The 27,531-nt window shown below is 41.6% G+C and overlaps 2 protein-coding genes across 5 annotated transcripts in view; one reads left to right on the top strand and one right to left on the bottom strand.

Annotated features, from left to right (window-relative positions):
* The window catches only part of LOC134867422 (radixin), a 31,958-nt gene extending 12,172 nt beyond the window's left edge, over positions 1 to 19,786 (top strand). For all 4 annotated transcript variants that reach the window (XM_063887974.1, XM_063887972.1, XM_063887971.1 and 1 more), the window contains 13 exons: positions 7,897 to 7,980; positions 11,308 to 11,403; positions 11,740 to 11,862; positions 12,409 to 12,560; positions 13,177 to 13,260; positions 13,393 to 13,539; positions 14,930 to 15,026; positions 15,107 to 15,270; positions 16,002 to 16,132; positions 16,361 to 16,521; positions 17,234 to 17,326; positions 17,622 to 17,828; positions 18,219 to 19,786. In XM_063887974.1, the coding sequence (XP_063744044.1) occupies positions 7,897 to 7,980; positions 11,308 to 11,403; positions 11,740 to 11,862; positions 12,409 to 12,560; positions 13,177 to 13,260; positions 13,393 to 13,539; positions 14,930 to 15,026; positions 15,107 to 15,270; positions 16,002 to 16,132; positions 16,361 to 16,521; positions 17,234 to 17,326; positions 17,622 to 17,828; positions 18,219 to 18,383 (1,704 nt within the window). In that variant the 3' untranslated portion in view covers positions 18,384 to 19,786. The remainder of the gene's footprint in view (positions 1 to 7,896; positions 7,981 to 11,307; positions 11,404 to 11,739; positions 11,863 to 12,408; positions 12,561 to 13,176; positions 13,261 to 13,392; positions 13,540 to 14,929; positions 15,027 to 15,106; positions 15,271 to 16,001; positions 16,133 to 16,360; positions 16,522 to 17,233; positions 17,327 to 17,621; positions 17,829 to 18,218) is intronic.
* A 1,423-nt stretch (positions 19,787 to 21,209) lies between these two features.
* On the bottom strand, positions 21,210 to 27,331 carry LOC134867420 (probable ribonuclease ZC3H12C). Its single transcript, XM_063887970.1, has 5 exons — positions 26,589 to 27,331; positions 26,318 to 26,457; positions 25,982 to 26,216; positions 25,520 to 25,626; positions 21,210 to 25,364 (listed from the first exon to the last, which is right to left on the bottom strand). Exons 1-5 carry the CDS (start codon positions 27,329 to 27,331, stop codon positions 23,800 to 23,802), a joined length of 2,790 nt encoding a protein of 929 aa, XP_063744040.1. The 3' UTR covers positions 21,210 to 23,799.
* Between the last annotated feature and the right edge of the window lie 200 nt (positions 27,332 to 27,531).

The raw sequence follows: 27,531 nt of genomic DNA, 5'->3' as shown, positions 1-27,531 counted from the left end.
TGTTCATATCCAGTCCAGAAAAACGACACCCAAGCCGCCCTCGAGGGGAACTCCCACTCCGGTTACATTAGGCTTAAGCCCCGCAGTTGGACAGTAAACACATCAACCCTTTCACTGCTTCATCCGTGCGTTCTCTGCTTGTTTTTGCTAGAAGACACTTAAATGTCACACTGGATTAGGAGCTAAAGCTGAGAGGACCCTGCAGGCTGATAATGATTGAACAAATAAGAAAGCATGGCTCTATTAGCTCATAGCTAATGGAGAAGTACAAAAGAGCAAAATCAAGAGATGGAGAGTTGTACAGGTGAGGGAAGTAAACCCCCCACAAGGGCTTTAAAGAGTCTGTGTTCTGTGTGCCACTTAGAAACAGTCTGTTGTCTCCCAAAAGGCAAGACTAGCTGAAGTTCTCTGTAGCCTCAGGCTTGCTATTAAAAGTGATTTTGGCCTCGACCGTAACCCCTCCCCAAGGCTGTGTTTTTAATGGTGGTTAACACAACATGGGTGTCCCCCGGTACTCAGGTCTTTAATGCTGTTCAAGAGGGGATGTATGCAAAAGGGGGCTCTGTGTCAGCAGGCTAACCAGAAAGGGAATACAAACAGGAAGAGATTCCATCAAGTTAGAAGAAGAAAGGCCATTAACAAATCTTATCTTTACGTCATGCTGTTAAGTATTGGTTTCAAACGGCTTAGTTGAATACTTGATTCTGATTGGTCAATTTGGGCATTCCAGAGGTTGTTCATTTTTGCTAACGGACCGTTGCTAAGGAGAACAGACTGTTGCTAAGGAGATTCGAGAGCCTATGTGCAGTCAAATCAATCGGCAGAAAGAAGTCGGTTCAATTTAACGTCGGCTGTGGAATGAAAACATTAGTTCTCCTCGATCAGAAACACCAAGGATTACTTTTTGAATAATCATTTTTATATTTGGGGAGAGCACAATGGCTGAACTGTCCCCACTGTTTACGTTATCCTGCTGTTCTCCTGAAGATTTACTCAGACGTAGTTGACTGTTCAGTCAGCTTAAGATCGTTAATTAACCCCATCCTAACCCTAACCCCGACCCCCGTCATTCCGCAACGGGAAAATGTGTTTTATTCACTGCTGGTTTAATATTAAAATGGTATTTTTTGACTGTTTCCTATTTTATTTGGATGATTTTGCATTTTAGAGATCATGTTTGAGATAATGTATGTGTAACAATAATCTTAAAGACATGTATTGGACATCTGTGTTTTTCATTGTGCTGCTGCTGCTGCCTTTACAAAGATCTGATGGCATTCAGTTCGTACAAAAGATCTAATACTGTACATCTGACCTCATAAGATTGCCAATAAAGTGACCAGGGTGCTTGTTCAGACACGCGATAGACACTTTAAATCAGACAAACTGACCCCTTTTTCTTATAATTGCAAACAATGCTTTTGAGATGGGACAAAGAACAGGACAAAGGGAAAGGAAGAAAAGGGCAAACATGGAGACGAGACAGAAAAAAAATCTCGTCCAAAAAACCCTGGGGGGTTAAATGTCTCTGGAGAATCCTTTAAAGATGTATTGATTCCCCATATGTTTTGGTCGGTGCATGCGTTACCCTGGCAGCATTGTATGTGTGCTTGTGGGAGGGGGGGGTTAAGCTCTGTGTTTGTTCATGTGAGTGTGCATATGTTTTGGGGGTCTACGTGTGCATGTGTAAGAGTAAAACATGTGTCCATAAGGTAATCTATATATATTTGATCAATATATCTGCCTTCTTGAGGGGAAAGCTTTCCAAAACGCTTTTCTTTTTTAGGTCTGTATGAGTAAGCGTGCATCAGGTCTGTTAATCACCCCAGCAACAATCTGTTCTGTCTGCTGCCGTAGCATCCGGACCAAGACCACCAGACTCAGAGACAGTTTTATACCACAGGCTATAAGACTGCTGAACTCCTGAGCTCTGTGAATGTCTACTCATATCTGTTTATAGTACACATATCTATATATTATACATATCTGCCATATACATCTGTTATACATAATATATGCATCTGTCCATACCTCCTCTTTCAACAGTGTAAAGTATTGTAATACTCTCAATGTATTCCACATATGTATATATTTCACATCCTCAAATCTGTATTGTTGTTGTAAATATTCTTCTCTCTTTTGCACTATTTTATTATCTTATTTGCACCATGTATGTTGAGTTGTTGCAGGAGCATGGGATATAAGATTTTCATTGCCAACATATACGTTGTATCTGCTGTGCATATGACCAATAAAACCTTGAAACCGTGAAACCTTAATCCGGGGTGTGAGATGTGGTGGGACGTCGTACATTATTGATTTATTGGTGCGTTTTGCACATGTTGCCCCTCCTGGTGATGGGAGTGGGGGGGCTGCAAGCCTACAGTGGAGGCTTTAAATATTTCAGAGGGCCATTTTCATTAATATAATGGGAATTATCCAAGTCACTAAGTCTAATTAGAGGGAGGGTGTGAAGTTCAGCTCTCCTCCCACCCCCTCTCCATAACCTCCACTAAAGTCACAGCCTTACTGGAATGTACCAGAAAAAGCTGTATTGCTAAATAAAACTTGAACATTTACTTCTAAAGCTGTGCTCAGCAGGATTTCTAGTAGTGATATACAGTTGTTATCTGAATACTACAGCATATAACGATATTGAGCACAATGGCATTGCCCCTGTGCCGAAATATAGGCCAACAAATACATGTTGTTTTCTGTTTAATTGGTCAGAATCTCGTTAAAAGCCCAAAACCAGAAGAGTGAAAGGTTTAAATAGCAAACATGTAATGCTTTTACGTTTGTTATTGAGGGTTTTCAATGAAAAATGTATGCAATGTTTGAGTCTCCTCCTTTCATTTTTGGACATCATGTCTTTTTTTATTCGGTTTTAACTGCTGGGTTGGGGAAACAAATAGTTTAATAGCGTAACCTTTTACTATGGGACCTTGTGGTCGGGGTTTCTTACCGCTTTTGAGAATAATCAATCAAATTAAAAAATAAGAAAGGAACAGATGAATCAATACTGAGAATAATTATTTGTTGTGGACCACTGCCGATCGAAAGTTCAAGACACAGATAATTGGAGTGAAAAGGTAAATATATGGTGGCATATTGATTCACCTTTATGCAACATTATTACCCAGCTTAGGTGAGTACTCGATTCTGATTGGTCAATTTGGGCACTCCAGAGGTTGTTAATTCAGACCGTTGCTAAGGGGAATGCTCTGATTAAGGGACTGTAGGTGCAGTCATGAACATCTGCAGAAAGAAGTCCGGTCAATTTAACGTCAGCTGTGGACAAAGAAGTAAACACTAAAGGGAACAGCAGCAGCAGCAAAAGAAGACAGACAGGAAGTAAACACTAAAGGGAATAGCAGCAGCAGAAGAAGACAGACAGGAAGTAAACACTAAAGGGAACAGCAGAAGAAGACAGACAGGAATTAAACAGTAAAGGGAACAGCAGAAGAAGACAGACAGGAAGTAAACACTAAAGGGAACAGCAGCAGCAGAAGAAGACAGACAGGAAGTAAACACCAAAGGGAACAGCAGAAGAAGACAGACAGGAATTAAACAGTAAAGGGAACAGCAGAAGAAGACAGACAGGAAGTAAACAGTAAAGGGAACACGGTATGGGTTCTGAAAGTGTTTAAAGACTGGTTAATGGTTTCCAAAGCTAAAGGCAAAGCGGTGTTCTCCTACAATCTAAGTCAGCCCAGATATAAATATCTATATTTCTCTACCTCTCTGAGTTTGAATACAGCCCTCAGGAAGTGTTAAGCATAACTGTCATTAGTGAATATGACAGAGACATCAAGAGGAGTGGAAAATTGGTTTTGAAGAGTCACAATCTGAGTGGAAAATAAGGAAGGTGAGGAGAGACAAGAGGAGGCGAGGAGAGAAGAGGACATTTCAAGTGGATGAGTGGAAAGAGTGAATGACCCTCACAACAGAGAATAGAAAAGGTGAAGAAGGCAGCATGGCCCTGGTTGCCTTTAAAGCCTCTATTAATCAGCTTAGCTACCAACAGCTTTTAATTATGGCTGTCTGAGTCTCACACACACACAAACACACACAGTCAACAGGTGGGCTGTAGTGCGTGGGCCTGTACACACTAGCCTTCTATTTAGCTGTCACTACTTGTTGTGGATAACATGGAGAAGGCTGGTAAACACAGTCAGCCAATCTCAGATACAAACAGTATATTTATCTCCCCAGAGCCTCATGAGCAGAGATTTAGCCAGAATGTTCTACCAGCAAAAATAAAACCCAAGTACGTCTCATGTCTTATAAGAAATCAGCAGCCTAATGTGATTTCCATCCTGCCCTATTTTATGAGGTATATTTAATTTATACTGCATTTGAATTGTCTACTTTAGGTTATATTTTTGTATTCTGTCTTTTCTGTGTGGTTATACTGATGCATTCATGCCGTCTGTGGAAGTTATTTGGGCTCCTAGCTTGAAAAGAGCTGCCGATTAATCTGCCAAGTCATATCACATAAAAGAGCACCTCTTACCCGGTCAACGTAGTTATTTTTAAATAACAAAACAGTTTACATCCACCTGGATTCATCTTCTTCTTATGTATAGCATTTTCCAGCATTTGGACTATCTATATTGTAAATGTATTACCGTTAACTGGGGGGGGGGGGGTGAGAGGCAGAGGACAGAGGGTGTTCATACTCTGTTCAAACTGTAAAGTCCACTGAGACGAATGTAAAATGTGTGATACTCGGCTGTATAAACACACTTTGATGGATTAATATTATTTCGAAAGGCTTAGTTGAACACTCAATTCTGATTGGTCAATTGGGACATTCCAGAGGTTGTTGATTTTCGTTAACAGACTGTCGCTAGAACCGACCGTCGCTCAGTTGTATCAAGGTCTGGTCAATATAACCTGGGCTGTGGTCAACACACTTTAGTTTTCTCCATCAGCAACGTCATGGAATACCTTTTTAATATTAAAGGCAGTGGTGATCATTACTGTGCCATCTACATTATAACTAGTGCAGTACTGCATGTTATAGCATCCTCATAGTGCTTTGTGTTGTGTGTATGGGAAGTGTTCAAAGGACCAAAAAGGGTTTTAGCTGAAGAACGGTTGGTCAAGGGCGACGGAGAGGATTGTGTTCAGCTGACGACCGCCTGCTGCTTTATCAGCTAACGTTTGAAGCTATCAGCTAACAGACATGTTGCTGTCTTTCTGTATCTGTGTTGTACTGACACACACACACACACACACACACACACACACACACACACACACACACACACACACACACACACACACACACACACACAGCTCATGTTCGAATGTCTTCAGTAGAATATATTAGCAGTTTTTTTTACTGCTTTGCACAAAGTAAATGAATATTCTTCCCCCCTTCCAGAACTAATTTGTCCCTTTTACCCTCATCTATTTGTGCTTCGTAAGACTTTGAAAACCAGCGTTTGTTCTGAGCTCTCAGCGATGTGTGTATCTGCTGTTTGATTGTGCTGTTGTCTCTCTGTTAATCTTGTCTCTCGAGAGGCCAATCCCCTCTGGGTCGTCGTACCCAAGTGTTAAAATCCCTCTTCTGGGGATGCCCACGAGGCTTTTTAGAAAATTACAATAAGATTAGCAACAAGGGCGTTGCTATGGAAACCTTATCAGCCAGAACACAGAGACACATGACATGCACTGATATGAAGGCAGACAAAAAAAACCTGTGTGTGTGGTTTAGATTTTCAGGTCAGTTGAGCTGTTGGTGAGTCTTGCCGACCGCTGGTTCCTTATGATTGATGCGTTCACCTCAGGCGATATCCGTCTATCTGTATGTGTTTGTCTCTCTCAAACACACACACACACACACGCACGCACACACACACACTACTGTTGCAGCAGTTTTATCCCTGAGGTAGGTTAAAAGTTTCTACTCTACCATTGTTACCTCTTACTCCTCTCTGTCTCTCCTTCAGGGTTACTTGAGGACAGGGTGAGTTGGTTTCGCTGCAGTTGGTTTTTGCGTACTGCAGCACAAACACCATAATGCAGTATAATGTATTACACCTCTGAAGGGATACGGATACACACACACACATAAGTGTTTGTGTGTGTGTGTGTGTGTGTGTGTGTGTGTAGTTCTCTTAACAGGGCCCAGGGGGGATTATTGTAGGAACCTGGTTTGGTTTGCACCACGTCTGCGACTGGTTCTGTTTCATGTTTGGGGAAATATGACTATTTGACTGTATCCCAAATCAAAAATCATTGAATTTATTGGTAAAAGCTGCAGATCAGCTTTAATATTTACCTATGGATTCAATTTGTATGCAGAATCACTCCATCATGTATTAGCTTGCCTAAGATGAAATGACTACTGTGTTTTTTTTGGATGCAAAAGTTCACTCATGTCATGCTTCATTGCAGACGGCTCGAGGACTCAGTGGAATTTATTTCCTCTCGTCTCTAACACACCGTGGATTTTCATATGAATTATTAATGAGTGGGAACTTGATTATAATTCATGTGTGTTTCAGTCTGCTCAGTGGAGTTATCTTGATGTTTGCCCTCATTAGTGTGAAGTGAAAGCAACTTCCTCTCTGCAGCTTCCTGGCAGAAGGATGAGTGGCATTAACAGCTGTGTGTGTGTGTGTGTGTGTGTGTGTGTGTGTGTGTGTGTAAGGAATATTTATAGCTGTCTGATATGGACACACGCAGGCTACGCACCAGCAGACTGTAGGCCGCAGAAGCGCGCTTCTTTTCCAGCTTGTTTTATTTCTCACTTCCACATTTTTTCTGAGCTTTTCCATCACACTCTCTTTATTCATTCCACCCTATTTTAAACTGAGGTTTATTTCTCACATTGTTTTGCTCTTTAACACCGTTTCATGTTATTTCGGTTCACATTTTATATATTTCTTTCTTTGAGATAGCATTTATATTACATTAAATGAGTTATACTTCTGTGATCTCAAACTGGGAATTAAATATCAACAGTAGAAACATATCTATAGAATACACTTTATAAAGTAAAATATACATAATGCGTTATATTAGATTTTCTTTACCTTTTTCCAGCTTTTCACTATTTCTTTCAAACTTTTTATCCTATTTTTATATGAAGTTGAGTCTGTGGTGGATTTTTTTCCTACCATTTTACATTTATCCAATAAACCATTTATACCCAGGTGTCGATAACCAGAGTCATTCTCTGTACATCACTTTAATATTTCACCATTCATATATTCTCCACCATTCTGCCTTACCGTCATACACTGTGTCAGCTCTTGGTAATGTATACAGGTTCACTGGGTTCATAACACGTAGATCATCAACGTGTGTGTGTGTGTGTGTGTGTCGGTGCTGCATCATGTTTCAGTTTGAACTGAAGATCATACCTGCTTTTACATTTTGAGTATTTAATATTCAGTAAAAGGTTAAATATATTCTGCACATCTTCAGCTTCATATCTGAATTTTGTGCCTCTTCATGTCTCCATGCTTTAATGTTCAGAAAGCTCTTTATGTTCCTCATACTGCCTGTGCTGCAGCTCCTCTCTTCACCCTCTGTCAGAAACCAGAGCCCAGTCTGCTCTGATTGGTTAGCTGGCTGGCTCTGTTGTGATTGGTCAGCCACTCAGAGATGTCCCGCCCCTAAATCTATCATGTACAATGTGTTGGAGCGCTAAACAATAGAAGCGCGAGAGTTACATAGTGATGTCACTATGTTACTGAAGTAAACAAAGGAGGCCAATCGATCTTTTGAAGTATGTGATATAAGATATAAGGAACAGGGTTATAGAAGTATCCGTCAATGGAAATCAGGCATCATCTGTTTGCAATGTTTCAGAATTTAAAATGTAATTAATGCAATATGTATTATTCATTGAGTTGCACTTTCTTCATTTTCTTGCAGATCAATGTGCGCGTCACCACCATGGACGCTGAGCTGGAGTTTGCCATCCAGCCCAACACGACAGGCAAACAGCTCTTCGACCAGGTAACACACACACACACACACACACACACACACACACACACACCCTCACATGTTTTAAATGTATTTATCGTTGTGTTCGTAGTGATGAAAAATGCTTCTGTCTGTGAACTCTGTGCCCTGCTGGAAGAATCCCATTGTTTGTTATCCACTGCTAATCAAAAGCAATATGGAAAGTGTGTGTGTCTGTGTGTGTGTGTGTCTGTGTGTGTGTCCGAGTTTGTGTGCCAGTGGGTGCTTGGCTGGGTTTGGGTCGGTACTGGTTCTGTGCAGAGATGACACACAGAGTGCTCTTTGTCTAAGCTTGAGGTGTGTGTGTGTGTGTGTGTGTGTGTGTGTGTGTGTGTGTGTGTGTGTGTGTGTGTGTGTGTGTGTGTGTGTGTGTGTGTGTGTGTGTGTGTGTGTGTGTGTGTGTGTGTGTGTGTGTGTGTGTGTGTGTGTGTGTGTGGGAAGTAAAAGGGCAGCTTTCAGCATTGTTTCATGTCGGGCTCCAAAGGTTGCTGGGGTTGCGGTGACGACAGAATGAGAGAGAGATTTTTGATTCATGTTTTTTGTTGTTGTTGCTCTTTTATCTGCTTTATAGCGTGAGATCAAATAACAAAACCTATGCATCACACCTCATCAGAATCAGGTTTATTCATTCACACACACAAGGAATTACCTTTGGTGTATAACGTGGCAGACATAATCAACAGTACAGAAATGAAGGTAAGAAATATACTAAAAAAGAAAGAGTCAATAAAACAACAAAGAGCCATTTTTGAAAATCTGTTATTCATTTAGCAGGAAGAAGAAGACTCCTTACTAATTCAGAAATGAATTTCAATAAATGTTCGAGGTATGTACTGTTATTTAGAATAGTCAACGTCAGGTGTGTTTGAAAGTATATTCTTGGTATCGGTGCAGGTGTTGTTACTGTATCAATATACATAACGTGACGATAATCAGCTCTACTTTGCTGTGCTGTAAAATCAAACAGAATCAAAATACTTTATTTTATTTTTTGTGACAGTTTTAAAGAAGAAGAAATAAAACTAAATCAAAATAAATAAATGGGAGTATTTATATTTCCAATAAAAGGTCATGTAAAACAAATGAATAAATACATCTGTATAGCACTTTAATGCAAGCCGGGGTGAGATGATACAAAATAACATCACAATGAATTATGAGTAAAAAACATGAAGAGTACTCACTCTGTTATACTATATATTATAAGTATACACAGTACAAACACACACATGCACAGGAAGTCTGTACATTAGGTCTGAATTAACACATGCACAAACTTTCTTCTTGGTATGGAGAGACGTCACAGCCAGTAGCAGTTTTTTCCTGCACCTCTCCCGCTACCAGTCAACATGTGTGGTCCGATCGGGACTTGAACCAGCGACCTTCAGGTTCCCAAGCAAAGTCCCTACAGACTGAGCTGCTGCTGCCCCCTTTAACTCATAAATCAAATCAAATGCCAACCACTAACAGCTTCTACTTTCTCTACTGTGACAACTTTCTCTTTCGTTTTCGTTTAAAGACAGATTAAGAACAGAAAGTAGAAGTTCAGTGAGCAGACGGGACAGAGCTGAGCGTTGAATGGAGTTTCATACGTCCTTCAAAGACTTAAAATAGATGCAGATAAAATGGAAACCCCCTCAGAACCCCCCCCCCCCCATCTTATTATACCATATTTATAATGTTTTGCCATGCCTACGATGCATCAAAAATGTTCAGAGGATGTTAGAGCTGGTTTTATTGCAGCCCTGGCATTTAAGGCGTAGATTGTGTTCGTTCTTCTTACATTTTTAACAAGGAGACGTTCAGATATGTAGATATTTTAAAGAATATAAAATAAAATGATCCTTTACCTTCTTATTGCATATACTTGGTACAGTCAAGACTGTGGTTTTATAATTAAATACTGTCAAAAATCCTTGTTTTAGGTCAACGTGTTATGGGTGATGATGTAAGGGAGGGTTATAACCAGGGATCTGAATCCCACTGTGAAGCAGGGTTGATTAAAAGAAAAAATATCCCCTTACAAAACACTGAACCCCAAACTGGAGATGAAACATACAAAGAAAAACTAAAGGATAAAAGAGAATGGCTGCGTGGGTTATTTTTAATGTATAATTAAAAACTGATTTGAGTGAAAAATCTTTAGAGCTTCAAAGATGAACGTACATCATTTATTTTTAGACCCGAACGATTTCCAGAATGAAAGCTGTTTAATTTCTAAATGGTGCGGATACACATGAAAGAAGAGCGGGCTCCATTGATAAAGAGGCTTGCACAAGCTAAATGTAACACACCTGTAAGCACACACACACACACACACACACACACACACACACACACACACACACACACACACACACACACACTAATGTGTAAAAGGCCTTAGCGAGGTGGGAAGGTTTTTTAATCAAACTCAATCAAACCGAACGGCAACGTGTGAGCCTCTGAACACGAACCCTTTAATGAAACGCGCGCGCACACACACACACACACACACACACACACACACACACACACACACACACACACACACACACACACACACACACACACACACACACACACACACACACACACACACACACACACACACACACACACACTGTTAGTCTCTATGAACAAGTGTTTTCCTCTGATATGAGCATCCGCATTGGTGCCTCTGCATACCGCATTCCCAGCTCCAGTGGGGGCTCTCTCTCTCTCTGTGTGTGTGTGTGTGTGTGTGTGTGTGTGTGTGTGTGTGTGTGTGTGTGTGGTAATTGAATGCACAGTTACCACAACATGTTTTGGACGGATGTTTTCTCTGTGCTTGGATTTCTTTATGCATGAGATTATTGATACACATGGGTGTTTAATGTCTGCGTAAGCACGTGTTTCTGTGTGAGAGGGAGTTAATTACATGCTGGAGAGTGTTGCGGTATTGACTGTGTAAATCATGTTAGAGTCTGAGTAAGCATCTGCAACCCCCCAGAGACACACACACACACTCTCTCTATTGCTGTTAAAGGGACAACAGTAAGTGGATGACAAAGCAGGTGATTATGTGAGAGGGAGTAGGAGGGAAAGGCAACGTTAGAGGCGGAGGAAAATATCGAAAGAAGCTGATTTAGCACAATTACTCGTGTAGTTACTCATATTAGTATTTTGTGCCTCTATTGTGACTAATGTCAAACATACAGGTGGTTATACACGCATTAGTCCATCATAGCTAACAGGTGACACACTCACATTTAACTGGTAATACTACGATAACAATGCAGTATAGATATCATACGTGCGTTACAAGTTGACTGCATGTGAGCCTCCTGTGTGTTTCAGGTGGTGAAGACTGTGGGTCTGAGGGAGGTGTGGTTCTTCGGGCTGCAGTACACCGACAGTAAAGGCTACATCACGTGGCTCAAGCTCAACAAGAAGGTAAGAGACACAACCTCTCAATACTTTCTGTGCATGAAACTACTTTAAGCCAAATGATGTAATACTATTTGTATTATTTATGCAGATGAATGCATCCCCACAACTTGAAAAGGCATGATATTTAAATGATGTAGACTCCTGTGGTTTGCACTGTAACATGCTGGAAGGCTTTAGAAGTAGTTTAAAATGTTAGTTTAAAATTCTGCTTCAATCCAAATCAGCTTTAGAGAAAACATGTTTTTGGAAATCATTTCTCCTGGATCTTAATTGGATTGACTCCAGACTGTGTGTTTCCCTGCCGTACAGACATGTTGGATTTGTGGGTTTGCTCTCCAGGTGACGCAGCAGGACGTGAAGAAGGAGAATCCTCTGCAGTTCAAGTTCAGAGCAAAGTTTTTCCCCGAGGACGTTTCTGAGGAGCTCATCCAGGAGATCACACAGAAACTCTTCTTCCTGCAGGTACTGTGCAGCCGATGGGTCACCGTAACAGACAAGAGGTTGAGGTGGTGACGTCTACCAGATAATACTGAGAAAAAGGTGGACGTATTCTGATCATTGAAATGTGATTTACAGCTCCAGACTTCTGCAGCTGTAAAGTAAAAAGTGCTGCTTGTGTTTAGCATTGAGCATTTTGGGTCCATTTTCTTATAATAAATGTTAGGAAGTTATGCTGTTATTGAGATTAGTCAAAGTCTGTTAAATCAAACAGAATCAGAATACTTTATTAAATACTTACACACTAATACAATAAATGATGAATACAAATAAATACATACAAATAAATTAAACAGTCATATTTCTATATTTGCATTTCAAATCTTTAATCTGCACATTTCACGCAAAAAATGCATCACAATTAAAAAGATAGTTCTCCAATGTTTTATATTTCATTCATTTCATTTCCTGTAAGCTTTATTTACCCACGAGCATCTCATTCATCAACTAAAGCTACTATTTACTGTGTGTGTGTGTGTGTGTGTGTGTGCGCGCATCTTCTCCCTGCAGGTGAAAGAGGCCATTCTGAACGATGAGAACTACTGCCCTCCGGAGACCGCCGTGCTCGTGGCCTCCTACGCCGTCCAGGCGAAGTACGGAGATTACAACAAAGACCTTCACAAGCCCGGCTACCTGGCCTCCGACCGGCTACTGCCACAAAGGTACATACACACACACACACACACACACACACACTACTCTATGCTGTGTTTGTGAGGATCCACACTGGAATTATTGATTCCCTGCCCCCTCAGCTATGTGGAGGGGGAATCATTTTACATGTATTATCTGTACAGGACGGTCCAGTGAATCCTAAATACATGAAATAAATCCCTGTCGCTTCAAGATTTTTCCTAAAAGGGGTTAAATTATCATCCTGTGAATTATGGGGGATCAAGAGAAATATAGGGAAATGCAAATGGTGTGTTTGTGGTTTAAGTGTTGAACGTTCCAGACAAAGGGCTTCACATTTCATTCAGACACACCTTCATTTCTGTGGTCTTGTCACCAGCTTTGGGGTTCAGTGTCCTGTGCAAAATCCACATTTAGAAATTAGAAGCTGCTGAAAAACAAGCGAATACAGTTTATTCAAATGTCCCAAAAGGCTCTTCATGCAGACTGCATTACCAACATGCATCCTGGCCCAAACTCACGCAACAGAAACTCCTTATACCTGTCTCAAAGTGAGCTTGTTGGACATCAACACTGGCCACAGCTAACATAAAACCCGCTGAAGTGCTTTTAGATTGAAGCCGTTCTTTGTGCACTTCTTTGTAGAGTTCTGGAGCAACACAAGCTGACAAAGGAGCAATGGGAGGACAGAATACAGACCTGGCATGAGGAACACAGAAGCCTGCTCAGGTAAGAGAGAGTGTGTGTGTTCGTGTGTTGAGAGGAGAGAAATGACTGATTAATCTGAGTTTGAGGATTCTGATTTTGTAATGACATCGTGTGTGTGTGTGTGTGTGTGGTATGTGGTGTGTGTCTGCGTAGGGAGGATGCAATGATGGAGTACCTGAAGATAGCTCAGGATTTGGAGATGTACGGTGTAAACTACTTTGAAATAAAAAACAAGAAGGGCACAGAGCTGTGGCTGGGGGTCGACGCGCTGGGACTCAACATCTACGAGCACGAAGACAAGTAACCCCACACACACACACACACACACACACACACACACACACACACACACACACACACACACACAATGGTACAGTCCAGTTTGATGGTATAGGCATTCTGAATAATATTGTAAAATATTATATAAAGATGTCTTTCTTTGGTTGGAACCGCTCTAAAGTCTCTGAGAAATGCAGCGAGAGGCTTCAAGTAGACGGGCTGTATTTTAAGAGCTTGTGAGAGAACTTGCTCCGGTCTAAGTTGATGTAATCAGAATCTCACAAAAAACTGAAATTAAAATAAAGAGGAAGAAAATGAAACCACAACGCCCACTCACTTAGTTTATTTTAGGAAGATCGCCTGCTGCAGTCAGTGCAGTAAGTCACAGCAAACCACTTCACTAAGAGGAATACATCTCTTGTGTGTAAAGTGGCACCGTGTCTCAATCATCACATTCACAGTCTTACAATTTAAGGTAAAGTTGCCCTGAGCGTTGGAAACTGGACTGGATTTTACTCTTTGAACGGAGTTGATTTGATGTTTTTCCAACTGAATTGTTAATCTGTCCACGTAAATTGGAAGGTGTTGGTCGCATAGGACTGACTTCCTGTTTGCAGTAGGTGGCGCTATGACAATGACTCAATATTGAGCTGCCAAAATCCTGAGAAATTTGGTCTAGTTCGGAGAAAGTGCTCACAAGTTGCACCAATTTCTTGTATCATGACGAGGGTCTCAAGCAACTTTGCATGTAACAGAAAACTTTTAATAACTCTTGACCCTTATGGACTTAACAAATGTAAAATTGGTTAAATTACAGAGTCTGAAAATGGCCAAAATACATGAAAAAGATCACACTAAATAAAAAATGTCCGGCTTCCTTTTGAGTTTTGATAATCGCCCCAAGAGGCTTATTCTTTATACTAATTGTGCTTATCCTGCCTGTCAAATATCCTGACTATAGGGTGCTGTGACCTACCGTTTTTGGTGCTCTGAACCTAATAAGCACATGTCGGTTTAAACGTCTTTAAAGAAGAATAAAGGAAAATATCATCTTCCATTTAAGTAAATAGATATATCATCTGGGATTCAATACATTAAAAAGTGGTATTCCATTGTAGTTTCCAGTGTAGATTTATTATAACTATTTAAAATATACGTTATCAGCTTTCTAGAATCTAGAGGACCTTGGATTGAATTGGTTTGACAACAGCGCACCCTTTTGGACAGCTGATGAACAACCTGAAGACCGAAAACTAAAAACACATCAAAGCCTTTATTCTGACATTTTACATTTCAAAGTTGTTGTTTTTTTTACTTCCAAGGCATGCACATTAGCTTTTCAAATACAAAACAGGTATTGAAATCACCTGCATTACGCTTTGAATCTTCAATTAAACCGCTCTTCTCTCAGGTTGTCACCAAAGATCGGCTTCCCCTGGAGTGAGATCAGAAACATCTCCTTCAACGACAAGAAGTTTGTCATCAAGCCCATCGACAAGAAAGCCCCAGTAAGTGTTGGAATAATGATATAGGTTTTTAATTTAATTCAGTATATTTTAACAGCTCCCATCCCTCTCGTCTCCTGCAGGACTTTGTTTTCTACGCCCCTCGTTTGCGGATCAACAAGCGCATCCTGGCGTTGTGCATGGGAAACCACGAGTTGTACATGAGGAGGAGGAAGCCCGACACCATCGAGGTGCAGCAGATGAAGGCTCAGGCCCGGGAGGAGAAGCACCACAAACAGATGGAGAGGTACGCTACGCACATATACACATTCAAAATACTATAACTATTTTTTGAAGTGACTTTGAAACATATGTCGAGGAACTACAGATGATAAATAGCCTCTTGGATAACTCCAAGATAAAATAATACATAAATACAATTTTAAAAGGCTATAGGTCGATCTGGAAGCACCATCTTTAATTTATTCCTGCTTTAAATTAGGATTTTCTCTGTTACTCCATTATTCTGATGTTCCAGTTTGTCTACTCCTCATAAAAAATAGCAAAAATACACCCTTTAAACTGCTTTATATGACAGCTTACAAACATACATAGTGAAGTTATTCAAATAATAACTCTCTGTCAACTGTCAAACGTGGCCTTCTTTTCCAGTGATTTCTGTCTTTATTTTTTTACAAATATCAGCTGATGCGTAGATAAAGCTCTATGGCCAGTAGGGGGCAGTGCTGCATTAAAGGAGACATGCTAACCTTACTCATGTGCAGAATGGGAACCAGAACCACAGCATAGCTTCTTTTAATGTTGGTTAAATAATATATATATATTGTGCAATAAAATAACACTGTGTGCTCGTGACACCGTACCAAATACAATGGATTTATCAATTTAGAAAATTGTAATTAAAAAATGTGCATACCATGCAGTTTGCTTCTGATTTTCTGGTGTATAACTAGATTTTTTTTAACTGATAATTCACCAGCTGGGTGTCCCCCATTGTTTCATCTGTTTTCCTGACAGAGCTCAGCTGGAGAACGAGAAGAAGAAACGCGAACATGCGGAGAAGGAGAAAGAGCGGATAGAGCGAGAGAAGGACGAGCTGATCGAGAGGCTGAGGCAGATCGAAGGGCAGACGCAGAGAGCTCAGAAAGGTACAGAGTGTGTTTGTGTGTCTGGCTACAAATCAGTCAAAACACATCAAGTACACCCGGTAAATAATTAAATAAGTGTTTGTAGGGAAGTAATGGAAGATATACACGTTTGAAGGAGTCTTTAATGTTAACAAATAGAAAAAACTAAAGAAATATAGGATAAATTGCACTTATTTGGGGGGTGAGGTGGTCTGAGACTCATGTGTTTGCCTGTGTGTGTTGGCGCAGAGCTGGAGGAGCAGACCCGCCGGGCGCTGGAGCTGGAGCAAGAGAGGAAGCGGGCGAAGGAGGAGGCCGAGCGACTGGAGAAGGAGAGGCAGGCGGCCGAGGAGGCCAAGGCAGCGCTTGCTCAGCAGGCTGCAGACCAGATGAAGAACCAGGAGCAACTGGTACCTGCTGCACACACTCAAGGACACACAAACACACACATACACAGCCATTCGTCTCCACTCCTACATTCCTCCTGGTTAAAATGACTTTACCTCGGGAGACATCTTTAGATCAATCAATTATTTCCCTTTAACAACTAACATCTATTTAATCGTCTCGTACTTCCTCTTTTGTTTTTATACCTTTAAACCCATTTACTTTATTGTCACATGCATGCACACAGCAGAGCACACACAGTGAATGTGTCCTCTGCATTTAACCCATCCTAGAACTAGGAGCAGTGGGCAGCTATTGTGCAGCGCCCGGGGAGCAATGGGGAGGGGGGATTGGAGGTGTCCGGTGCCTTGCTCAAGGGCACCACAGCAGGGCCCAGGAGGTGAACTGGGACCTCTCCAAGTAGCAGTCCACTTTCCATATTTCAAGTCTGTTCGGGGACTTGAACCGGCGACCCTACGATTCCCAGTCCAAGCCCCTACTGACTGAGCCACTGCTGAAAGATTACACAGTAATAACAGACAGTGTTTCAATGGTTCAGGCTTTGGTGATACTAACACAGTGGTCTGTATGAATCATAAAACATGAAAGAAGATGACATACCAGTTTCTCAAATTGTATTAAACTGTAAATAAGTGTAAAAAGACTTTTGTTCGGATGCCACAATGAGCTCATTTTGTTAGATTTTAAAGGGTATGTGTTGTTATTTTTATACAGGCTGCTGAGTTAGCGGAGTTCACTGCCAAAATCGCTCTGCTTGAGGAAGCCAAGAGGAAAAAAGAAGACGAAGCGACAGAATGGCAACACAAAGTAATGTAACCCATGCTCACTATTCTCTGCTTTTATGTTTAAATACAAAAATGGGTATCGAATTTTTCATTATTATTATAATTATTATTATTATTATTATTATTATTATTATTATTATTATAATAATATTATTATAAATATTATTGTACTTTTATTCTCTCTCTATTATTTTATTTATGTTATCACTATTCATACTGTTATAATAACATATTTCCTAAAACCTTACCCATTGCCCGTAAATGCCTTTTGGTATTACATTTGACTGTTTCTAAGCATGCATGCGTGTCCTTTACAGGCGTTGTCAGCACAGGACGACTTGGAGAAGACGAGGGAGGAGCTGAAGTCGGCCATGACGTCTCCGCCGGCGCCAGAAAACGACGAGGAAGACGAAACGACCGCTGAGGCGAGCGCCGAGCTCCTCAGCGACGGCGTCATCCACCGCAGCGAAGAGGAGCGCATCACTGAGGCGCAGAAGAACGAGCGCGTCAAGAAACAACTCCAAGTACAGCTCAAACACGAGTCTTTATTTAAAGTGTTGTTGAGCAACGCTATGATCGCAAATATTCAGATTTAGATTGCTTAATTTTCCATTGAATTTGCAAACAAATCGGTCACAGAATGTATTGTAATATTTTTTTATTTGCTATTGTGCAATCTGAATCTGAAGAAACAACTTCAGGTACAGCTTAAACATAATTCCTTTATTTAATATTATATAGCATACCTTCCATATACCTTGCATATCGTGCACACAGCAAGCCGTGGTAGTTTATTAAAAATGTTGCATAACGACACAATGCATCCTAAAACTGGATCCATAAATTACATTTGTTGCACCCCTGATCTCATTCATTTCTCTCATCACTGCGCTCTCTGTCTCTCCTCCATCCAGGCTCTGAGTTCAGAGTTGGCCGAGGCCCGTGATGACACCAAGAAGACCCAGAACGACATGCTGCACGCCGAGAACGTCAGGGCAGGCAGAGACAAATACAAAACCCTGCGCCAGATCCGCCAGGGCAACACCAAGCAGCGCATCGATGAGTTTGAGTCCATGTGAGCCGAAGTGGAAGAAGGGTGGACACCACGATGAAAAGAAAAGGGACCGTTTAGTCTCCTTTGCCATGTTAACGCCTCACCAACACCTGCTGCCACCCCAGGAACTCCTGATGTTATTTTTCTATCCAGGAGAAAGACCGGCTAACGGGCTTTGTAGCTACGCCAAAGCTCTGCCTATAGCACACTGCTTCCTGCTTTTTAGAGCTCTGCCCCCGTCCCCTCCCCAACGAAGCACACGTCTTTTAATCCGTCGGGAAAATAGCAAGCAACGTATCCTTGCATCGACCTGGACCTCTCCCCCCTTTTTGACAGTTTTAAAGCTTGCATGTATGATAGTTAAACGACAGGACCTGTAAACTCAACGGGAGAGCGGGTTGATGTCGTGCTTTTACTCAACAAAATGAAAAGGCCATTTGTAGCTTGTGGATGTTGCCGGCACGGTTGTCCGTAACGCTTTAATATCTGTACCTTCCTTTCATGTCACCAATTTAAATCATTGTTTCAAAAAGAAAACCTGCCTTATCGTCTCATTTCCTCTCAGTCTGGTGTTTCCTGTTGTGGTTTTGTGTTGGGGAAGTCACTCTTCTTCTGTCAATATCATCTTCCTTCATCTTGAATGGCTTCCAGTTTGCAAATGCTCACTCAGATTTGCTTATTTCACATTCTGACTGAGCCGGCATTCATTAAGACATTTGTGCAAATATGTATTTTGCCCCCACAATAAAGAATGAGTTTATATTTCTAACTATGAAGCCACAGTATGATGATGATGATGATGATGATGATGATGAGTCCGGACTGAGGTAGATTGGGATTTATTCATAGCAGATTTGTGTTGGATATAAATGTTGGAAACCTGACGCCTGTGTGTCATCCATTACTTTTTTTGTTAGTGTTTGACTTTGCGTAGATTTCGAGACAAGTGAACCCATTTCTAGATTTTAAGACTCCACTTTATTGAGATGAAAGGAAACTCACACCAGGAACCCATGAAAGCTTGAGTAGGGCTTTTATTGCTTACTTTTACATCACACACAAGAACAGTCAACATTTGGCCATAGTTTTCCCAGAGTCTGTAGGTATGACAGGTTGGTTTTTCGTGCTTCAGTTTTGGGTTTCATTGCCTAAAGCTCAGTAAAGTTCAACGTGCCTGAAGCATCAGACATCACAGAGACCAAAAGACATGTTTTCATACAATAATAAATACACAAGATGAAGAAAAAGACCAGGTAATAAAACATGTTTGTGGAAAATAAATTCACCCTAACCCTTTTTTGCAATTTAAAGCAATGCCTTCGTATTGTACCCAAAAACACAGTTACTTCTGACTGGGCTTAATCAATATCCCTTATAAATCAGCACAGTTGTACACAGGACTTTGGAATAAAACTCAGTGAAACAGCAGCAATGGTCAAACACTTTTTAATATCTTCATCTAAATTTTGGTTTAACATAACCACCATTGACCTGAGCAAAGGGGCAACATTGAAAAAGCAATAGACAGCATTTTACTTGGCTTTGGTCCCCAAAAAAAGGTGGCACTTTATTGTGTTCTGTCACAGAAACAAAGCTGTATTAAAGCACATAAAGATGGGATAAACTGGATAAAAAACAGGCACATTGTTGAATTTTTTTTTACATTTCTTTCACATTGTATTTAAAAAAAGATGAGTGGCATTTTTAGACAAAAGAGCAAGACAATAAAAAACAGCAGGGTATCTGTCCAGATGAAACCCACATACATTTGTAAAGTGTATTCAGACGGAACGAGAAAGAAGAAAAATGCCAGAGGATGTGGATGCAAATACTCCGTATATGTGACCTTTAAGTCTGTGAAGGCATCATTAGGGGCTTGCAGCATGGAATTTATCCCTGAAATGTTTTGAATAGAAAGCAAATAAAGGTTAAAACCATCTCTACAGTTTTGACGACAATGCTACGGCTAACTCATTAAGTCACATACATTCATAAGGAAGTAGAAGGCTGTGTTGGAATCTCATACTAATACAGGATGTACACTTGATTGGCAAATGATGTACAAAAGGAACTTCCAGATGTACACTAGTTTAGCAGGAATTTCTAAGTAGGACATTTTAGCTTACAGGACAAACTCAACTGCCCAAAATGCACTGCTGCTTTTTAGACCCTGCAGATTCAAATATGTTAACGCTGGGTAAGATAATAACGATGGATGAAAAGAGTGCAAGGAGCAACACATGATGTACTGCAGATGTAAATATGCCTTAAAATATACTGGGTAAGAAGTGTGACAGGTTATGTTATGCTCAAATACAGTCATGAGAAGCAGAGCAGTTGCATTGAGTTCACTTGCTGCTGGAAATAGCATTCCTAATCTCTCATCTAGCAGAAAGTATGCATTACATAACGATCAAGTTTAGTATGCAAAACATTAGCAACTGATTTCGAACACAGCCATAAGTAGCCTAAAGGTCGACCAGAGGACATTTTGCAATGTCACATGAGCACAGGTGTAAATGCTCAAATTAACAAAACAGCTGATTTAAATTAGCCTGCTTCAGTTTCTGGTTGACATTGTTGTATTCAAGTTGTCAGAGACACTTGAATACAACAAAGCCATTGTTAACTACTTTCACCTGTGCTGAGAGAAGGACCTATGCTAACAAGCTAGCTTATTGCTAGTCTCGTGGAGGTTGATGAGTAATGTAAACGGTGAGATTTTCCAAAGCTGAAGAACACATGCTTACTTACAGAGAGGCTTGAGAAACCTCACAGAAAGAACTGCAATGGTAAGTTTGCTTGCTTGCTCGCTCTCTCTCTCACACACACACACACACACACACACACACACACACACACACACACACACACACACACACACACACACACACACACACACACACACACTATGCTAGAGCACATGTTGCTAGCTAACAAACAGCTACAGCTAGTACTGTTTGTGGAGAGCAACATGAACCATAAAGACGGTCAAATTCATATAAATAAAGCGAGGTGGCAAATTGCTTAATCCTGACCACTGTCAAGTAACCTTTGTGGAGAAAACCAAACACAACATTAGCACTGTTAGCAACGTGTACATCCCTTTAATCAGCAACACTGACTACAATCTCTTCCTGCAGATAAACACACATTTAGAAAAATAGCTCTTAAAAAGTTCATGATAATAGAAAAACATTTGTTCCCCAATATATATGAGGGTTTAAATATCCACAGGAATGTTAACACAACACCTTTTAAGAGGTTTGTTTGGTAATAATTGTGAGCATCTTAACCCTGTAGCACACACTAGCACACAGTGCTAGCCAGACCTATGACTGACTTAATCAGCCGTTTACTTTAAAGCACATGAGAGCGAACATGAAACTGACAGGAAGTACCGAGGACCTGTTCCTGAGACCAACACAGTTCAAATTACAGCACAGCCCTTAAGAAAAGAGCTTTTCAAGTAAGAGAGCTTCAAGGCAACAAAAAAGAGAGAAAATGTTGTGGTTTAAGCTTCCTTGGAAAGGCGTCGAAAGGAGAAGCAAGCTCATTTAATCTCCTCTCTTTTCACTGCAAACCTTCAGGACATTGTTTGTATTTTTGTCTGAAAAAGTACTCCAAATGTTTCAGAAATACTGTTCTGTGATGGAGTGCAACACTACAGCGAGCTCCAGTCTGTCTCATGAGAAATAAGACTACATCCCTTTTAACCACATTGTTATTTTTAACCCCTAACAACCACAGTCAGGGTTTCTTTTGCACTACACAGTACCATGCTTGTACCATGCTTTCAGTTTACATAAACAATAACAGTTTCTGTTTCTTGCACAGTAAAAGAAAGGGAATAAAAAAAACCCTCATATAAATATAGGCCAAAGTTTGCCACAAATACTCAAAATATTCACCTCGAAATATTTGTTTTCTCATATATTCTTTTATAAAACAATGATCTTGTTTAAAATGTTTATAGGATACAATTTGTATCAACAAAGAGAAGTGTCATCTGGCTACTAGATATTAAGATAATCAGGCAAAAGTGAGTTTAGTTCTCCAAACAGTTCTTCAGACATTCAGATGATCCCATCAGTGGACATGGTAATGAAATTAAGTGCTCTACCTAAAATAGATACAACCTATACTTTAAGAGAAAAAGCAGTTAATAAAGATGAGTAGTATTTTAAAAAGCCGTTATTATAATCATGATCTCTTCCGCTTTCTTTTTTTACATAGATTACGTATCCTACTGCTGCCTTAATAGTTGTTTTCTGCTGACCATGCTTGTTGATGGTCATAAATTAATTTAAAAAAGTGTATTACAACTTATTTACTCAACCCCTAAATTGTAATTTAACCAATGAGATAATCAGTGCCTCTGAGAAAAGTGTGTAAAACTAAAACTACGATCTAAGTATTTCCACTGTTATCATACTCTGAGGGAAGATTTGACTTGTTCCTGTCTTTTACTGCACAGCTATGAATCTAACAGAGGGGAGTTATACCCTGTTTGAGGGGCCTAACCTTCCCTGTGGTGTCATCATGGACAAAGGAGAACCTGTGTCTCATGCAAGACAGACATTCACACACATTAAAGGTAATAAATTAACACATATTTTAAATTAAAATCATAAAAAATACCAACAATCTTCTTCTCACCTAAACATTTATGGAGACCATGCTCTGCTGCTACGGTTATATTATGATATTGAACTTTGACATGATTTAAAGATAGAAAAAGAACAGAGGTTGTGACAAAAAAACAGATCAGCACTGAAAGCTGATGACGAGTGAAATCAGCTGACAGGGCTATCCTACCAGAGGAAATAAACTCTTTTTCAAAAGCCAACAACAGCTTGGGGTTTTCAAGTGGAGTTTTTGCTATCTTCTTTTCTGGGTGCCGCTTGAGTTTCACTTCCCTGTGGGGAAAATCCACCAAATATCACCAAACCAACCGATCGACCACCTGTCAGTACACAGAGAAACCCTCGATCTGTGTGTTGAGTATTTCACCCAGATGGAAAGTATGAATTTGAGCTGTACCCTGATATGATTGCCAAAAGAAAAACAGCTGCGAGAACACAGCAATAACAAAAAAGTGCAAAAAAACATTCAAAATATGTAAATAAATTAAAATATAACAAATAAATTTATTTAAAATAACAACTCTGTCACCCTTTAAGACACATTAAAAGCCTCCCGAAGCACACCAACTCCCCTTGCTCAAACAATAACATTAAACCCCGACTTTACCTGATCTTAAGTGCTGAAATAGCAGACATATTATAGAAAAATATGACAGTTTGGGGATCTCCCTTTACAAAAAATACCATTACAATTAATGAGACTTCCCTGCAATACAAATAAGCAGTCCATGAACAACTTGAGGAGCTTTGTATCGTGTGCTTTTGGTCTATGCAAGTCCAACCTGACTTTAATAACTAAGATGACCGCAGGCGATAAACCTGCAGAACACATCTACGATGACGCTCATTTAAGAACCTGTGCTGCGATTTCTCCATCAGAATTGCGGCTGCGAGCTCCTGAGCATCCACCATGTGAGAATTCCTGGTCATTACCATCCTCACTAAATCTGCCGGGAAAATGCGGCACAAGTTAACAAACACCCTCTCCCGGAGGTCCTGGTATCGACCCAAGGCAGGAGGCTCATGGTGCTGGGGCACTGAGGGCAGGTGGCTTTTGTGGGTAGAGATGGACGGAAGGGACAACTGGTGGAGGGGTGGAAGACTTGACGCTGAAAGGCCACGCGGTGACGAATGGGCTTGCCTGCCCCAAGGAGAGTGCCAGGCCTTCTCGTGGACTTCTGGAAAGCTCTGGGAGGCGTACGGATCATAGCAAGGCTTCGGGGACTGCTGGTAATGTGGGTCCCAGTTCATCTGAGGCTGTGGCGGTTGGTTTATCACTGAGTGGTTTCTACGGGATTGAAGTGGCGACCCCTTGTACATTTGGGAGTCCTGGAGCCCACCATCCTGCCAAAGGGAGCCCATTAAATTGCGGCTAAGAGGGGAGTTCTGAGCGTGGGAGTGAGCCGTGGATGTTTGGGGTGACCGGGCTGGAAATTCCCCTTGGAAACTGCTCCCAAATGGATGCTGAAAGTGGGGTGGGATGTAGGCTGAAGGGGACTTGAAGGGACGAGGTGATCCATGAGAGGTAACAGAAGATGGCAGGTCTTCAAGGCCATAATCATGTCTCCGCAGAGCTTGAGAAACAGGATAGCCATGAGGCTGCTGACCTAATCCAGGAGGAACGCGGCTTACAGGGTGGGAAAACTGGCCAGAGCAGTGATGATGGTGGTGAGGGTGGTGGTGGTGATGGTGGCACCTGGGGCCATCGTCTAACACGGGGTCAGGGGAGAAAGAGTCTGAGCTTAAGCTTCCTTCACTGCTACAGTCTGACAGCAGCGATCCCCCTCTCAGATCAGCAGGGAAGAAGCATTCAGGACTCTGTGGCACAACCAGACCGAGGCTGGAGTAGTTCTTTACCATTGAGCTGTAGCCCGGCTCTGGAGATTCACATCTGTGGTAGGTTTCAGCCTGGCTTGGTCCAGAGGCTCCAGAAACACTCACTCCACCAGTGCCCCCAGGATGCTCCCAGGGGTCAAAGCTTCCTAATGACGGGGGCCCGCCGGGAGCAGGATACCCAAGAAGGCTGCTGCTACAGCTGCTGCTGCTGCTGCTGCTTCCCCTACGCCCTTCCACTTTGGACTGGACACGAAGCCTGTCCTCCACAAGGTCAGTGATGGAGCCCCGAAGGCTGGGGTTCGGCTGTTTCTTTGGAGTGCTCTGACTTAGCTCAGCCTCGGCCAATCCGACTGCTAGACCATAACTTTGGCTCTTCACTGTCAGGGCATCTTCCAGCAGGCCTCTAGAAGCGACCGATGACATTTTGGCACTGGCACGGAGCTCATCAGCCACAGCACGCTGGGGCTGGCTGCCCCTTTCTGGGTGGTAAAACTTACACTTGTGGCCATATGTGCATTTCTTCCCTAAGGTACAAAAAAAGAAAAGCATTATTTATGCACTGAATGTAAATATCTCATAGCATGTTCTTTCATGGAAAATATCCACATTATCTGCGTTAATTCCACTGTTCTAAAACTAGGCAGGAAGGCGCAACAAAAAATACGGTTAATATTTTTACCATAAGGACAAGGCTGCTTCCTGTGTTCAGGAATAATAGGCCTTTTCCTCAGGAAGTTCTCCAGACTGGGTCCATGTCGTCCCAGTGGGTCATCTGGTGGCATGAACCTGAGTACACAAATAATAGATTAAACGATAATCAAGCGTATTCCTAAAAATTATACTAAATAAGGAGACAAAACTGACAAATGCAGCATCTTCTGTACAGGGGAGATTTGATCAGTGAAGCAAGAACAGTAAAACGATCAAAGGGACGTTGATGAGGAAATGAAAGTGTTTGATAAGTAAAAAGGAAGTCCTTTTCTATCCAAAAACGCACTATGAAAACAGGCTTGGCTTTCAGATATTTACAAATGTTTTTTGCACTTTGACAGAGAACAAGACGTTTTCTGTTCAAAATAATTAACCAATTATTTTCTATAATTTACTCCAACTTTACATCCCCAAAGCATGTGTTTCTTACTTGTCATTTACAAAGGAGTACATCAGTAGACGCTCATCAATGAATTTCTTCCACTCTGGCTTTTCATTGGCTAAGTCCCGGTAGTTGTCATTAGAAACGATGATACCGGCGGACTCGTAGGCCAGTTTGACGATGAAGCGGTCGTCGTAGCAAACCACTCGACGTCCCTGCACACGGCGAGACGGAGTGAAGACCAGGATTTTCTCTTTCTCTAGTCGCCGTAAGACGTCTTGGTCTAAAGAAAAGACGGAATGCAGTTTAGCACAAAGAAAGGACAGGAAAAAAGCTGATTTTCATTTTGGTGTTGAATGGATAAAAACGTTTAGCAATCGTTACCTGTGATAAGAGCATCAGGACGGGACTGCTCTTTTCTCCAAGCAGGGACAAAAACTGTTATGTCTCGGTGACCTCGCTCCAAAAACCAATCAACAGCAAGCTTGATGCCTTGGCAGGAGAACACCTCCTTATTTCCATGACTGATGCAAAGAAAGACATGTTTAGGGAACAATCAGTAATGTGAATGCAAACAACAGACAGACCAACATTAAAACCGCTTTATGAAAACCTCACTTCATTCTAACCTGTTTCAAACTCAGGTTTTCCTCACCTCATGGCTACGTTGCTTCCATCCACAACAACTGGCCGAAGGTTGTCTTTGTCGTCCACAAGCTGGGACGGAAACAGCAGCCGACAGGAGTCCAGAGAGGAGTTGTTAGAGGAGTTAAAGGAGCCAGCCAAAGAGGACGAAGGAGAGGAGGAAAGAGACTGGGAGGCAGTCGAACCTCCTTGTTGCTCCATCTCTGTCTTGGTTCCCAGTTTGACCAGCTCACCCAGGATGTCATTAATGAGTGCGCCCGGGCCCAGTTTCCTCAGCACCAGCAGCACCAGCCCCTCAGAGTACCCTAGCTTGAGAGCAAACTCCACTTTGGCGCGGTAGGCAGTGACGGGGTCGTTGGGAGATGATGTTTCTGGCTGTGGGGGGTCGCCAGGGGTTTGATTTGGAGCCAGGTCCAGCCTGACTGTCTGAAAGACTGAAGAGGACTCTTGGTGAAGTAGATCATGCTGTTCTTGCTGAGGGTTTTTAGATTCAGAATTGGACCCATTGTGGAGCCGCTCATCGTCACTGTCAGAGAAGTTACTGCAACTGCTACTGCTGCTGTAGCTTGAATTAGTACTGAAGCTTGTGCTGCTGTTACTCTGGACACCATCTGTGACCCCTAAACTACCAGCAACCGTCACAGTGCTCAGGCCGACCTGCCGTTCAGCACCTTCCACGTGGAGGTAGTCCAGATCCAGCTCCAGGCTGTGCATGTGGCCTGTTCCATCCTCCAGATGGTCCTTCACGCCCATGAAGCTGTCTCATACATCCAGCTCCACGCCCTCCGTGACCTCCTGAGTATCTGACAGACCCCACTGTTACCGCCGGTAGAAAAACAGCTCACTGACTGGTTCTTGGAGTGAAGCTTGAGGGAGACACAAGAAGTGACTGGTTAAGTTCCTGAGGACTGCATGAGAGGGCAATGCTCATCCTGGACAATTAGTCAATGTTC

Source organism: Eleginops maclovinus, chromosome 7, assembly GCF_036324505.1.
Source record: "Eleginops maclovinus isolate JMC-PN-2008 ecotype Puerto Natales chromosome 7, JC_Emac_rtc_rv5, whole genome shotgun sequence".
NCBI classification, from domain to species: domain Eukaryota; kingdom Metazoa; phylum Chordata; class Actinopteri; order Perciformes; family Eleginopidae; genus Eleginops; species Eleginops maclovinus.
Note: the sequence above shows the minus strand (reverse complement) of the source record. Positions and strands in the feature narration are given on the sequence as shown.

Bases quoted from the DNA above. Each gene is read 5' to 3' on its own strand.
- LOC134867420 (XM_063887970.1), bottom strand. From the start codon at position 27,331: ATGGGCGTGAAGGACCATCTGGAGGATGGAACAGGCCACATGCACAGC. The intron at 26,458-26,588 runs GTGAGGAAAACC...TCTTTGCATCAG, and splicing joins GGAAGCAACGTAGCCATGAG to TCATGGAAATAAGGAGGTGT. The intron at 25,365-25,519 runs GTAAAAATATTA...TTTGTACCTTAG, and splicing joins GAAGCAGCCTTGTCCTTATG to GGAAGAAATGCACATATGGC.